This window comes from Ranitomeya variabilis, chromosome 2 (genome assembly GCF_051348905.1).
Source record: "Ranitomeya variabilis isolate aRanVar5 chromosome 2, aRanVar5.hap1, whole genome shotgun sequence".
In the NCBI taxonomy this organism is placed as follows: domain Eukaryota; kingdom Metazoa; phylum Chordata; class Amphibia; order Anura; family Dendrobatidae; genus Ranitomeya; species Ranitomeya variabilis.
The window spans coordinates 72,418,643-72,434,998 of NC_135233.1; the positions used below are offsets into that span (position 1 = coordinate 72,418,643).

General features: G+C 41.6%; 1 protein-coding gene across 1 annotated transcript in view; it reads right to left on the bottom strand.

Annotated features, from left to right (window-relative positions):
• Positions 1 to 16,356, bottom strand: part of PCSK2 (proprotein convertase subtilisin/kexin type 2) — a 258,254-nt gene that overhangs the window by 18,135 nt on the left and 223,763 nt on the right. The window contains exons 7-10 of the mRNA XM_077282556.1: positions 11,620 to 11,708; positions 9,605 to 9,780; positions 7,895 to 8,110; positions 1,313 to 1,413 (exon numbers count right to left, since the gene is read on the bottom strand). Coding sequence (XP_077138671.1) covers positions 1,313 to 1,413; positions 7,895 to 8,110; positions 9,605 to 9,780; positions 11,620 to 11,708 — 582 coding nt within the window. The remainder of the gene's footprint in view (positions 1 to 1,312; positions 1,414 to 7,894; positions 8,111 to 9,604; positions 9,781 to 11,619; positions 11,709 to 16,356) is intronic.

Here is a 16,356-nt window from a genome sequence, read left to right on the forward strand (position 1 = left end):
GTGGGATCTGTCATCTGAATTTGAGGAACTATCTTAAGGACTGTTGATGCTCGATACACGTGCTATGGTCGTGTTATCTGTTGTCTGTAGGAGTGTGGACCATAACTACAGACTATACTGTCAGGAGATACAAAATCTGTGGGCCAACCAAAGCTTGAGAGACAGTGAGTATCGCCTGGTATGGGGCAATGGAACTACCGGCCCCGGGGAGGGGATATTGTGGACTGTGGGCAATATATTTTGGCCATCTAACCAAATTTGTTGTAAAACCATGGACATAAGGAATAAAAAATATTTCCATTGTTAACCTGCCTAGATGATTATTACAAACCACAACATCAGTCATTCAGATCTTCACACATCTGTTTTAATTACTTGAATTGAATAAACTTTACATTTTAAAAGATTATATGCATCTATTTTGTTCTCTTGGTGGTATTTATGGATAGAGATGTGTCTCTAGTCACTAACATCTTTTGATGATTTATGACTATGGATTGATGGAGTCCAAACGTTAGAGATGGTTTTGTAACTTTTTCAGCCTTATGAGCAATAACACTTTGTTCGTGCCATGATACACTTCCACAATCACATGTTGTGAAAAACAGAATTAGATAAATTAAATTCCTTTTCTTTAAATGAATACACTTGGAAAATTATGTTTAATGTAGATAAATGTAGAGCAATGCACCTAGGATGGAGTAATCATATTGCTGCGTATACATATAGTGCTTCATAGTCAGACATATTTTGATCAAATTAAAGAAATTTAAGGCAAATATTATGTTCCCCATAAGTGGTCAACCATGACAAATCGATCCAAGAGCAAGATGTATAATTGTCTGTGAGGGTACCAAGGAATCCAAGGTAAACTCTAAGTAGCTAAAGGCCTCTAGTGTTAATTAGTTTTAGAAGGGTCAAGTCAAAGTCCTGAGCTTAATCTTATAAAAATGAAGTGAACAGTTCATGGTAGAATATTACTCCAAGCCGATGTACAGGACTAATCACCAATCAAAATTTAGCGGATGGATTTTGTTGCAATTTTGCGGCATATGGAGGTCAAACCAGGTACCGAAAGCAAAGGTTCACATACTTTTGACATTTACAGACATAAGTCGAATATTTTTTACAACTTGTGTGAAAATCTGATGTAATTTTAGGGCAAATTTATGCAGAAATATAAAAAACTCTAAAGTGTTCACAAACTTACAAGCACCACTGTACTGACAGATCCTCTTTAAGGATTGTCTGTAGCGCTTGCCTGCGTTTCAGCATATTTACTGTCATATTTCCATAAGTCAGAATAACCTACTTTGCCTCTAGGGCTAAGGCAAACACCCCAGCTGCTTCTGGTGCTGCTGCAGATGTTCCTGAATGACGTAGTGTGCAGTTGCCATATAAATCCGTTGTCGCCTGAAAACACAAATTAAAAATTTATAGGTCACAAAATATAATGAAAGTCATATGACGCATAGCTCATTGGGATGCAATGAAATATTTATCGAGTAAAGCCCTTTGTAAGATTGATTTAATCAAAATCTTTTCTCATCCCAAAGAATGGTCTGAATTTAATCTACCAACAGATCTGTGCCACCGAGCAAGATTTATTATCATCTTTATTTATAGAATCTAATTACCAAAAAATCTCCAAGGTAAAGTTATCATACATATGTAATGTTGACTATAAGAGCATTCATAATAAACTCCATCATGCAAAAAAGAAATGATCTTTACTGGTAGGAAATAAGAGACCTGTTTCATATTGATCATCATACTGTGTGCAAGATTTGGAATGTGACTTCTGCCACAGTCTTGACACTATATAATCCATATTTTTCTGACCATAACGCTACATTCACACATTAGTGTGACACGTCTGTTATGATCTGGTGGCCTAAGAGCAGCATGGGACGTACTCTGGAGAAGGTGGTACCTGTACTGACCGCAGACCCTGAACCTAACACCGCAACTAGAAGTAGCCGTGGAATGTACCTAGCGCTCCCTAGACATCTCGACACAGCCGAAGGACTAATTACCCCTAGAGATAGAAAAGGGAAAACTATCTTGCCTCAGAGAAAATCCCCAAAGAACAGGCAGCCCCCCACAAATATTGACTGTGAGAGGAGAGGGGAAAAACATACACAGACTGAAATGAGAATTTAGCAAAGGAGGCCACTTCTAGCTAAATAGAAAGGACAGGACAGAGTACTATGCGGTCAGTATTAAAAAAAACTAGAAAATAACCACCACAGAAAATACAAAAACTCCACAGCTAACTAAAGATATGGAGGGTATATCTGCATCTCCAGAGATACCAGCTTGGCTAAAAAAATCCTAATACAGACCAAGCTGGACAAGACAAAACATAGAAAGGAACTGAGCAATAAGACCACAACATGTGGACAGCAAATCAAGGCCAGAACTTTTCTTTGATGAAAAGAACTGCAAAGCAGAAGGAACCAGGCAGGGATGTGAATCCTCCAGGAACAATGGACAACTGGCACTGACTAAAGGGTGAAGCAAGACTAAATAGCCCTGTCCAAATTGCAAAAGGTGAAAACACCTGATAAATGCGGTGATTCAGAGACAGCAGCGCTACCACTTACAACCACCGGAGGGAGCCCAAGAGCAGAATTCACAACACACGTCCTAGTGTTGTCCATTTTGTCACGGACAGCACACAGACCAATAGAATTTCATTGATCCATGAATCATCAGTTTTAAGAATGGATCCATGAGTCCCCCATTCTGACAGCCTATTTTCATCCATTTCACAATCAGACTCCGCCATTAAGGTCTCTGAGGATCCATGTAAAACGAAAGATATACACTGTACTGCAATGTTAATACAAATATAGCAAAAAAAAGGGATTTTAAAAGATAACTTTTAGTAATTATGAGAAATATTGTATTTTGTCTTTTGGGTGGGTAATTGTGTGACCACCAGAAAAACCTTATTTATGCCACTCACAACAAATGCAGGATTATGGTTCTGTGAAAAGGCCATGTGCTCTCTAAAAGGAACATGATGTATGCAGTTTATTTGCATCTTCTCTAAGACATATGGTCCAGTGCTTCTAGTGTCTATTTAAGAATAGAGAGTAAATTACCCATAGGCAGATATCTAATCCTGGCATACATAGGGTGTTGAATCTCCATTTTTTTCTTGGGATAAATTCATAGCAACCTACGCTGCTATTCGCAATGTTTTTATCACTCTCCTTGTACGTACAATTCTGGATTAGCATTTTAAATTAATTAGTAAAAGTTGTCTTTTAAAATCGCCCTTTTGCTATATATGTATTGAAATCTCACAAGGGCTTCATTAGTTATCCTCTTAGCTATCCATCTGTACTGCAATGTTCCATCCATATTTCATCTGTTTTTCACTGATCCGTTCTGAAGAGTCAATGGACATGTAAAAGTTCAGGCAGTTCACCTCATTCAGCTTTTTAACTTAATAACACATCAAACTATAGGGCATACTCAAAATTAGAGGAAAATGGGGAAAATATTTTATACTAAGGAAGTTGTTAGGGACTCAAGACTTTTTTTTAAGAAGTTTTAAAGTGAACCTGTCAGCAGATTTTGCCGCTATAAGATACGGCCACCGCCACCGGGGGGTGGTCCTGTGTGGTCCGGTCCGATGGGTGTCGTAGGTCCGGGTCCAGCACCTCCCATCTTCTGGCCGGCATCGACGTTCCTTCGCAGGCGTACTTCTCTGTCCTGTTGAAGGCAGAGTAAAGTACTGCAGTACGCAGGTGCTCGGTCTCTCTGACCTTTCCCAGTGCCTGTGCACTGTAGTACTTTACTCTGCCTCAACAGGGCAGAGAAGTACACCTGTGCAGGAGCGCCGATGCCGGGCAGCAATGAAGAAGCAGGAGGGCGGCATTGCAAGAAGATGGGAGGCACCGGACCGGACCTGTGACACCCATCAGACCGGATCGTCACCTCGGGTGAGTATAATAAAACGTATTTTTCTTCACTTGCAGGTCAGACCGGGGGCTTATCTACAGCATTTTATAATGCTGTAGATAAGCCCTGAAAGGCAGTGGCTGCATTTTATAGCGGCAAAATCTGCTGACAGGTTCCTTTTAAATGAAACACGGAATTACCAGTGTGAAACATGTAGATCATAAAAGCAGACTGTCAGTTGTTACATGTCTCACACTGGTAAAATGCCCTTTCATTTAATATACTGTAACTCTGGAGGCAGATTCTCAAGGAGATCTACGTCAGACCCATAGATCTTAGCAGCTCATTTAAATATTAATAAAAATGTGGATATATCTGGAATAAGGCATCAGATTACAGATATCAAAGTATCATTTTATTAAGCTTTCTATGACCTGCATGCCCATGTAGACAACTTAAGAGAGTTGATCCTGCTGATACATTCTCTTTGATTGCAAAGTTAATTCAGACACATATCAGATATCAGACCCCCAATTGATTCAGATCCCACACAACAAAATAAATTCCGAACATAAATGGAAAAAATGGAAAAATAAATTCAGATTTTCACTTCTGACTCCATACAACAAAATTAGTTCAAACTTCAGACATCAGACCCCACGATTAATTCAAATTCCATACCTTGAAATTCAGACCCCATGTTAGACCCCTAAAATAATTGAGGCCTTAGACCAAATGACTACATTATTCAGAACCATACATCACATCCCTTAATTAATTCAGACGACTTATACCAGTAAAGGTAAAAAATTGATCAATGTTTTTCACATCTATAAAAGGTACATGGCATTGCATGATCCTTGTATCTGTCAGCTCCTTAACCTTTGTGGTGATGAGTTTTTCCAGTCAGCTCTGAGTCTGAAGCCCCCATCCCCTGTGGCAGCAAGGATTATCATTATATTCACTGGGGATGCTAGCATTTATTAGAAGAGCTGTCACATCTCAGTGCCTTCTACAATGCTGCATTGTATATATCATATCTGGAGAATTTGCTTTTTTGTCTCTAACTTATGGCAACCAGTTGTAGGTGTTGTATGCAGCAGCAATAATGATGTGCTAGCCTATGGCTAGCCTTTAGTATTTATTGTAGCAACTATACCTTAGAGAATGCAGGGCCTATGGCTCGAATAAGGACAGAGGAACCTTTCACATCTCCCAGTGAAGGGAAGCCGGAGTGGGAACCAGTACGAGAAAGTGGGTGCAGGAATATGGGAACCCCAAAACCAGGACGAGCATCTCATAGACTAGAGCATCCAGCATTGAGAAGGAAAGCTCAGACTAAATATGGAACCGCAGAGCCAGGAAGAGCATCTCAGAGGCTAGAGGAGCCAGCATTGAGAAGGAAAGCTCAGGCTGAGTATGGGACTGCAGAGCCAGGAAGAGTATCTCAGAGGCTAGAGGAACCAGCACTGAGTAGGAAAGCTCAGGCTGAGTGTGGGACTGCATAGCCAGGGAGAGCATCTCAGAGGCTAGAGGAGCGAGGATTGAGAGGGAAAGCTCAGGCTGAGTATGGGACTGCAGAGCCTGGAAGAGCATCTCAGGTTGATTATGGGACCGCAGAGCCAGGAACAGCATCTGAGGCTGAGTATGGGACTGCACAGCCAGGAAGAGCATCTCAGAGGCTAGAGGAGCCAGCATTGAGAGGGAAAGCTCAGGCTGAGTATGGGACTGCAGAGCCAGGAAGAGTATCTCAGAGGCTAGAGGAACCAGCACTGAGTAGGAAAGCTCAGGCTGGGTATGGGAGTGCACAGCCAGGAAGAGCATCTAAGAGGCTAGAGGAGCCAGCATTGAGAGGGAAAGCTCAGGCTGAGTATGGGACTGCACAGCCAGGAAGATCATTTCAGAGGCTAGAGGAGCCAGCATTAATAGGGAAAGCTCAGGCTGAGTATGGGACTGCACAGCCAGGAAGAGCATCTCAGAGGCTAGAGGAGCCAGCATTGAGAAGGATAGCTCAGGCTGAGTATGGGACCGCATAGCCAGGAAGAGCATCTCAGAGGCTAGAGGAGCCAGCATTGAGAAGAAAAGCTCAGACTGAGTGTGGGACCGCATAGCCAGGAAGAGCATTTCATAAGCTAGAGGAGCCAGCATTGAGAAGAAAAGCTCAGACTGAGTGTGGAACTGCATAGCCAGGGAGAGCATCTCAGAGGCTAGAGGAGCCAGGATTGAGAGGGAAAGCTCAGGCTGAGTATGGGACTGCAGAACCTGGAAGAGCATCTCAGGTTGATTATGGGACCGCAGAGCCAAGAACAGCATCTGAGGCTGAGTATGGGACTGCACAGCCAGGAAGAGCATATCAGAGGCTAGAGGAGCCAGCATTGAGAAGGAAAGCTCAGGCTGAGAATGGGACTGCACAGCCAGGAAGAGCATCTCAGAGGCTAGAGGAGCCAGCATTGAGAAGAAAAGCTCAGACTGAGTGTGGGACCACATAGCCAGGAAGAGCATCGCAGAGGCTAGAGGAGCCAGCATTGAGATGGAAAGCTCAATATTTATTATGAAGTTCGGTCTCTTGATTGGTGGAAAATTTTCACCTGATTTGTGTTCAGGGAGAATTTGGTGAAACATGCCAAATCCTGCTAGATCTGAGCACAAGGCTCAACTTTAGCATTCAGGTGCTATATAGAATCACTGCCCCAACCACACACACACACACACACACACAGTTGGTACCTCCCAGAGAAGAGATTTTCACCATATTTTGCAGTCAAATCTAGTACAGTAAAAATGAATCTTGTATCCCTGGAAAATTTAGATAAAATCATTCGATTTGCTAATGGCATGTATTTGAGAGAAACCTTAGAATTTCATCTTCTGTCATTTTTTATGCTTTTCTCATAATCAATGGAACCACTTTAAGGCAGACCTGCCATACAACTCCCATACACATAAACATACAAATGCACACAGCATCAGACAGACAGAATTTTCCGACTTCTGAAGGTGTGTACATTTTTTATTTCATAGTAATCTTTGTTGCGATCGATACACAAACAGAACACATCACATGTAAGGTCTAATAAGTTACTGGTAAAGCAACTCATCAGGAAAAGAGTGAGACCATAGATTTTAATGTCAGCTACAAATAGGGATGTCTTCTACTGGGTCTTTGACAAGTATGCAACTGCATAAAGGCATAGTAAGTAAAGTGGTGTGGATTGCCACCTTAAAATGGTTTTTTCTTGCTTGTAAGGTGCTAAACCGATGAATTTAATAACTGATAATTACTAGTGGATTGTTAAAAAGACGAAAAAGGGTTCTATGATGATCCTTTGCAGACCACAGGGTCCATATTTTTCCTGCACGGGACAGTCTGCTGCTGTTTCCAGTTACATCAGGGGCCATTATTGTGTCTACATCTGCGATTGGACCCACTAGAGGATCTTCTGGTAATCCGATGGGCCAGTCCTACCTTGTGCACATGTAAAAATACATATACACATAAATACTTATAGCGCTAGGTATAATATAGAGGCAACACTATGGGAAATATATACATGTTCCAGTCATAATGTATATGTATACCTTTGAAAATTTCTACATGGACTATAAATATAGCTCTCTTATGCCACAACTCTTTCCAACTGATTTGCTACATAATAAAATAAATTTATAAAATATTGAGTAATATACTTGTAATTATTGAGTGATCACCCACATTACAGTTGTCTATAGAATGCTAAAATGATGAATAAAAGCCACACAATTTTGTGTTTCCAAGCTAAGTAACAGCTCCAATGAAAAGCAAATGATGTTTGGAGCGTTTAAATATTAATATTTTTCTCATCAGCGGCAGGGGAAGCATCATTGGGCTTTCTATCATTTCTAATGAGTCCTAACAAAAGAACATCTGCTGTTTCTATTGTGAGCCTGGCACTGGATGACGCCTCTGGGCACGCTCGAGAATTACAGTATTTGTACTTACCACTCCAGCTTCAGGATTCCTTTTCCTTCCATTACTGAATGTAGAGGCTAATGTTGAAGAGCAGCTTTCATCATACAGTGCCGTCCGGCCGTCATTTATAGCAGAATTGATAGAAATGGTCCACATGCTTGATGCGTAACCATCACAGTTACAGTCATCGTAGCTTCCACCATCCCCAGATGCCCACACGTAAATGCTGCCCTTCGCTCCACGACCCTGGCAAAACAGCAGTTTTAAATAAAATATTAGGACAGTTGATCAAATTGTTATTGTGGTCAAATTGTATCAGAGCCCAAACCCTGCACATACTGTATGGTAGAGGAGTCAAATTATTGATAGATCTTATGCAGCTTCAGAATGTGGTTCTGCAATGTGTACCCATATGTTTGTTGTGTTGGAGCATTTCCACATTGGGTATTTTCAGCCTCATGTTTTCCAATTGCGTTTGGGAATTACAAATGAATATGGCGCCTCCAGGGGCGGACACAGACAGAAGAGGACCCCTGGGAAAGAACAATATATGGGCCCTTTGCAGTCGAATAACATTTCTCCACTTGTGTTGGAGATGCAAGTGGGCTCCCTTACCTCTTGGGTGACTGCACAAATTCCACTAGTGTTGTGTCCGCCCCTGGGTGCCTCTTGATCTAAATGTCATGATGCAGATAGATATTAATGGCTACCTACAGTTATAGCGAAACGTTTAATTATAGTCCTGGAGAGTGCACAATAATTGTTTTTCTAAATGCCTTTCAGTGTAGATTTAGTAGCATTGACCTGCAGGGTGCTTATTACTATGTGTCCTGCAGTGTCCTAGGCTCCCATATCCAGTAGAAGAACCAATGCTATAAAATCAGGTAACATCCTACAGTGATGACCCCTGTACTGGAGACAGCAGCCTAGAAGACAGAGTAGGACATTCCACCTCTTTGTGCATCAATTCTGTATGAGCAGACAACAGAACAAAACACAGCCAGTCTAAAATAGAATTCACACATTAGTTTTGAAAACAGATGCATGTGTCTATTCCATATAAACTCAAAACATGACCTAATCTCATCCGTTTTTTTGTAGATCATATCATTAGTGATTCATTAAAAATGGATAAAAAACAGACCTCAAAAATAGGAGCAGTCCAATCTCAGTTGTATCACGTACTACATCAACTTGATCAAGGCATAGTTGATGAATAATTTGTCCTCATTTTAATAAATTCACAGCCTTTTTGTTCCTATTCACATTCTGCACAATAAGGCAATCTGAACTATTTTTTACGATAATGTGAATATGTCAAAAGCCAATTTAAAGTGTTGAAAAACTATTTACAATTCTCCAGTCACTTTGATGAGTGCTGGTATCAACATAGAACATAGACACAATTTTGTCTGACCAAACTCCAACTTTGATCCTTGGTCCTAGGACTAGTTCTTGTTTGACGCAGGCCAAAGCCTGCTGTGTTGGCATGTCAAAAGTGCTGTGTGAAGGGGGCTGGCTGACTGCTCACTTCACTATCTAAGCCAGTTCTGTTCTCTGTCTATACATTTACTGTAACACAACGTGGTGCACATACTGGAAGCCTGAGGCTGATAGGTTTACATATCTGCTGAGTGTCTATGTCAAGAATGGAAATACTATTCGAAAGACACTCAAAAAATAAACGGTTACCGATATATTGGATATTTGTGGAATTGGCTGACAAACAGTTGCATTTACCTTGTTCACCCCATCTGCCATGGCCTGTAAAGTTAGTTCTCTTGGTCCATCCACTGTCTTGCCATCATCGGTGGGCCCCCAGCTGGCACTGTAAATGTCTATTACCTGTGGCATGTGACTGATAGACGAAGCTTCAATTATATCAGTCATAAAGGGTTGATCCAACATACGGATTCCTGTTTTTAGAAAAGATAGTAGTTATATTATATGAATATATGGTAAATGATTTACAGACATTGTTTAAATAGCTACAGTTTGTCATGTTTCCTTATCTAACTTCTTCATACTGTAAAATTGTAGGTGAACCCTACATTACTCTGTCTTATATAAGAGCCCAATTGATCTATTCTTCTATGTCTAGCATTTCTTGATTTACAGAAAGACTTCATTCATCCCCATCATAAAGGATGCTCCTGTAATTGTTGCAATCTCAAAAAATGGATGGGTCCCTGTTGTCAGACACCACTTTTTTCCTATGGTATATGCACATGGTCCCCTTAAGGAGATACGGAAGAGAAAGACTAGTCAACAAGGGTCAAGCTACATGAAGAAGAATGGTAGAGAGAAGATCTGAACCAAATTCATAGTTGCCAACTTTTAAGGGAAATTAGTTTTACACCTAATCAGATCATGCCCAATTCACTCTGTACCCTATAAAAGTTCATCTTGGATTCAGGGCTCCAACTGATGATGGTAAATCCCGATATCAAGTACAGAAACCTTTCAAGAAGCTTTAGACAAAGCTCAAGAGATTTCTCAGCTCTTCTTGGAGACATCGCATCGGTTACATTCATGTGTAGTATTTGGTCAGTATTTGTAAGCTAAGACCAGGAGTGGGTGAAAAATGAAGACGTGGTTACATGTTTTTATTATACTTTTCCCCTGATTGTTCCTATATCTAATCTAAAAAAATTCTTCCAGTTCTGTGACATTCCTGGGTTTTCATGAATGCACTGCTATTTTGAGGTCTAGCCACAGATTTTCAATGATGTTCAGATTAGGGGACTGTGAGGACCATTGTAAAACCTTCAGCTTGCGTCTTTTGAGGTAGTCTATTGTGGACTTTGGGGTGTGTTTAGGATCGTTAGCCATTTTGTAGAAGAGATCCTCTTTTCATCTTCAACTTTTCTACAGATAGTGTTATGCTTGCATCAAGAATTTTTTGAAATTTCACTGAATCCATTCTTCCATCTACTCATTAAATGTTCCCTGTACCATTGGCTGCAACACAAGCCCAAAGTATGATTCATCCACTCCCATGCTTAATGGTTGGCGACATGTTCTTTTCCTCAAATTCTGTGCCTTTTTTTCTCCACACATACCTTTGATCATTGTGGCCATAGAGTTCTATTTTAACCTCAGCGGTCCATAGGACTTGTTTCCAAAATGCATCAGGCTTGCTTGGATGTTCTTTTGCATATTTTGAAGTTGAATTTTATAATGAGGAGACAGGAGAGATTTTCTTCTGATGACTCTTCCATGAAGACCATATGTGTGCAGGTGTCTCTGAACAGTAGAATAATATTCCACAACTCCAGAGTCTGCTAAATCTTTCTGAAGGTCTTTTGCAGTCAAGATGACTATGTATGTATATATATATATATATATATATATATATATATATATATATATATATATATATACATAGGCAATATCTCATCTTTAACTTAAGGTCTTTTAGAGATAATTTCATCTTCATCTTGTGCTTAGCCGTTCACAATAACAGTAACTTGGTTCAGGGATGCCCAAACTTTGACATGCCACTGTGTGTGTGTGTATGTGTGTATATATATATGGTATCGTTACCATTAGTACTGTTTTTATATATACCAGTACTAACGGTAACGATATGCTTAACTTTTTATATATTCCATTTATGTACAGTAGGTGGCAATATAAACTAGAGGAAATAGAGCAAATCAAACAAAACAAGTACTATTGTGTTTTACCAATGTATCCTTTTGAAAGTAGAAAAAAATAATTGACATAAAAAATATAAGTATGTTATACTATACCGGCAACTTTTGAGCTATATGCAACTCCCACCCCACAAATATTGTTGTTTGCAGCAGCAGATACTTCTCCCGCACAGCGAGTCCCATGGCTGTGATAAATGAGACAAAAACATAAGAAATGTAGTTACATCCTAGATGACTACAGAGTTATTTGCTGCACTACTAAATTGGGTTTGAAGCATAACTGCAAAAAAAAGATTATGTAGAGGATTAAAATAAATAAAAGTGTAAAAAAAATGTGTTATTCTTCATTTTATTGATTATACGTAGTCCTCATTCAGATGACCATTTTTTCACAATCCTGTTCTGCGCTGGTCATGCACCTATTACCACTCTATGGGGTCCTTCACAGCTCCATGTTTTTTGCAAACTGAGGATTCGGAAAAAAAAATGGAGATGTCTGTTTTTTTATCCAAGTCAAAGATCAAACTTGGCAACACAAGTCAATGGCTCTGTGAAAAATTCAGACACTACATTGATGGCATCGTAGACTATTTACTAGGAGAAGCCTGAGAAATCTCCATCAGTTTTTTGCTTTTGCAACCAAGAAAAACTGGTGAAACACTGATGGTAAAAGTGAAATATGGATCCAAAACTAATGAAAAATTGGTCCAGGACATGGTGGAAATCACTTGTTTTGTTTTTATTACATACGAGACGATAAGTTTCTGACTGTCTGCGGGTCTCCTGAGTCAAACTTAATTTCCTCACGTATGCTAATGAAGCTGCTAAGTTCAGGTCAAGAGCATTTTCTGGAAAGTGCAGTGAATACTTGCAACTTGATACTTGAACATCAAAATTTAGCCTTAGGTTGTGTCCACACATATTACGATTGTTGTAGATCTTCTGTTTAGATTTTTAGGTGGAAAATCTGCAGCATCTTATAAAATTCTCATTCACAAATTGCAGGGATTTTCCATGCAGAATTTAATGTGGTGTAGATTTTTTTTCCACAGCATGTTAATTTCTGTTGTACATAAATTGTAGGTTTATTGTAAAACTTCCCCATTGAATTTGATGAAGATGTCAAAATCAGCATTAAAGAATTGTTTTTTTTGTTATTTAATTAACTGATTACTTCCAGACCTGCCGCCAAATCCACCAATTCTGAACAAAAACAAGCAAACATTTTAAATGGGAACCTGACAGCAGATACATTTCAGAGAAAAATATAGTTTAATATTCACCAGAGACCTAGCCACATGAAAGACTAGTTGCACAGGCGGTTCTCCAGTGGCTTCTCCCTGCCCGCTGTTCTGGAGTGACAGGTCTCACCCTATACATGCAGGCAAAAGCCACCAGGGACCTACCTGTCCAACTAAGCTCCTGTGCGGATCACTTCCCCGTGGCTTTTAAATTATGTTTTTTTTTCTGAAACACCGCAGCATTTAAGACTCAAACATACATGGCTGAAATAATTCAGCCATGGTCTGATGCAGGCTGCTTGTGGATTGGGCAGCAAGCATGAGATATCAGGTTCCCTTTAAGTTAAAACAATAAAAAAAAAATAATATGTAATGGAACATCACCATACGGGCTGAGATGATGTAATGTTAGTATAATCTCTTTTGCTTCCTTTTATAAGATTATCTCAGCACAGGAACATTTTTTGAACACATACAATTATGGAACTTATTTTTAATCCAAGACATATTAATTAAAATGTACTTTGTTTGTGGAAAAATCCCTTAAAGCAACCGCTGAAGTCCACAGCATACTTTCAGATTTGCGGTGGATAGTGTCTGTAGCAAATCTGCAATATGTGAACGAACTCTTACACTTTTTTAGACCTTTGGTATGGCTTTACTGTTACAATATTGCATCTTTTTCCCTATCAAGCTAATTTTGCCAACTTAATAATTAAGCAAATATCCAAGAGTAGATCTGCTATACAGACTGTCTTACAATGCATGTTTTTAAATCATAAGCAAAAGTTATACAAGCTGTGTAAAATATGTACTGCAATGCAAGCAAAAGTGTGGTAGTAAGGCTAGGTTCACATTGCGTTAATGTGTGCACGCTAACGGACAGCGTTGCACGGCGAAAATGACGCAATTAACGCCGTGCAACGGGTCCGTTAGCGCACCCATTGACAGCAATGTGAAGTTTCTCTGTAGCGCATCGCTAGCACGTGCCTTTTTCGGCTCGCGCTAGCGATGTGCCGTTCTTCTGTGGTGCTCCTCGGACGCTGCTTGCCCGAGGTCCGTTCCCCGCTCTCGCAGATCGGGGATCTGCGAGAGCGGGGACGTTAACGCGACCCCTAACGTGGCCCCTAAATAAACATTGCGTTAGCGCAATCCGCTAGCGCTAGCGCTAAACGGATTGCCCTAACGCAATGTAAATCTAGCCTAACAATTACAGGCAGGAAACACAGCTTTACACTTTTATCTAAAGGGCTTATCAGGGTTAAGAAAACCACTAAGATCATCTCTTGGTGTGGAGGACCTTCTCGTTCTGTACATTAGGTGGACAGTCTTTTGTTTTTTAAAAGAACTGTGTAATGCCTGATTTCCACTGCGCTACAGGGGCACTGAACACTTGATATAGACATATCCTCCTTCTTCAACTCTCGCTTCCTAAAACTCAATGTAGACAAAACCGAACTCATCATCTTTCCCCCATCTCGCATATCCCCCCTACCTGATCTATCTATTATGGTAAGCGGCATCACGCTCTCTCCCGCACCTGAAATCCGCTGCCTTGATGTAACTCTCGATTCTGCCCTGTCCTTCAAACCGCACATCCAAGCTCTTGCCACCTCCTGTCGCCTCCAACTCAAAAATATTGCCAGAATCCATCCCTTCCTCAGCCCACAATCTACTAAAACTCTTGTGCATGCCCTCATCATCTCTCGCCTCAATTACTGCAACACCCTCCTCTGTGGCCTCCCAGCTAACTCCATTGCACCACTCCAGTCTGCGCTCAACTCTGCTGCTCGGCTTTTTCCACCTCTCTCCTCGCTACTCCCTTGCTTCACCCCTCTGCATATCCCTCCACTGGCTCCCAATTCCCCAACGAATCCAGTTCAAACTACTAACACTGATCTACAAAGCCATCCACAACCTGTCCCCTCCCTATATCTCTGAACTAATCTCCCACTGTCTTCCCTCACGTAATCTTTGATCCTCCCAAGACCTCCACCCAAGCTGCCATCACATCACCAACCACCCGAGCTGCCGCCACATCACCAACCACCCGAGCTGCCGCCACGTCACCAACCACCCGAGCTGCCAACCACGTCACCAACCACCCGAGCTGCAGCGTCACCACCAACCACCCAAGCTGCCGCCACATCACCAACCGCCCGAGCTGCCGCCACGTCACCAACCACCCGAGCTGCAGCGTCACCACCAACCACCCGATCTGCTGCCTCACCAACCACCTGAGCTGCCGCCTCACCACCACCAGTGCTGCAGCACACCGACCTCCTGTCTCTTCCCCATTATCCCAAAGAATGTAAATCTGCAAGGACAGGGTCCTCTCCCCTCTGTACCAGTCTGTCACTGTAAATTTGTTTACTGTTAACGATATCTATAACCCTGTATGTAACCCCTTTTCACATGTACAGGACCATGGAATTAATGGTGCTATATAAATAAATAATAATAATAATAATAATATTAGAAAATGCCTGTCCCTTGCCTGCAGCAATGAGTCTTTACTGCGGCTCCTAGTATCTGTAATGCCGGTTTCACATGTCCTGATATCCATGCCCGTGTGTCCGTGTGATCCATCCGTGTGGAACACATATGGCAACCGTGTGCCGCCCCAGGACCACATGGAAGGCTGCCGGGATGCAGCGCTACAGTAAGCACTTTTCTCCTGCATGTGATGCTGAAGCCGGCTTACAATAGGAAGGTGACATTAACCCCCCATTACCTCACTTGCCACTGCTACAGGGCAAGTGGGAAGAACGTGGCAAAGCTCCAGAATTGGTGCACCTTTTCTGGGCTGCTGTGGGCTGCTGTTTTTAGGCTGGAGGATGGCCCCTTACCAGCCTGAGAATAGCAGCCCGCACCTGTGAGTTTTGCCGGGTTGGTTTAAAAACATAGGGTGACCCCACGTCATTTTTTTCTTTAATTCATTCTCCCCTGCTCATGCTGCTCGCTGACAGAGCTGGGAAGAATGGGTGAAAGCCGAGTTAGCACCAGCCACCGGGGAACAGCGGCTTACAGTAGCGCTACTTCCCCGGTGGCCATCCGCGCACAATGAGGACAGTGTGCACTGTTCTCCGTGTACACGTGTGTGGCACGTTTTGCGGCCACTGTGTCCGGTTGAAAACAGACATGTTTGCGTGTTTTGCACACAGACACATGGTCCGTGAAACTACACTGACATGTGCATAGACCCATTCATTTGAATGGGTCTAAGTGTGTCAGTGTCTCCGGTACGTGAGAAAACTATCACCACACGTACCGGAGACACTGATGTGTGAAACCGGCCTTATTGTCTGCAGGACTAACATCATATTGACAGCACTGCAACCAATCAGTGAGCCCAGCAGCTCTGAGCAGCTTGTGCCATCAACTTGGGCAGAGTCACTGAGCTCAGTTATGGACTGCAACACTGGCGACGTGATAGAGCAGAGGAGTAATCTCAGCATTTTACCTGGGGAAGGTGAGTAAAGTAGAGTAGTTTTTTTTTGCATCTGCATCTCAGACAAGTACACATGTGGTCAAAATAGTAAACACCTGTGGTGCTAGTTAGTGGACACACCTTGATTTAACATGTCCCTTT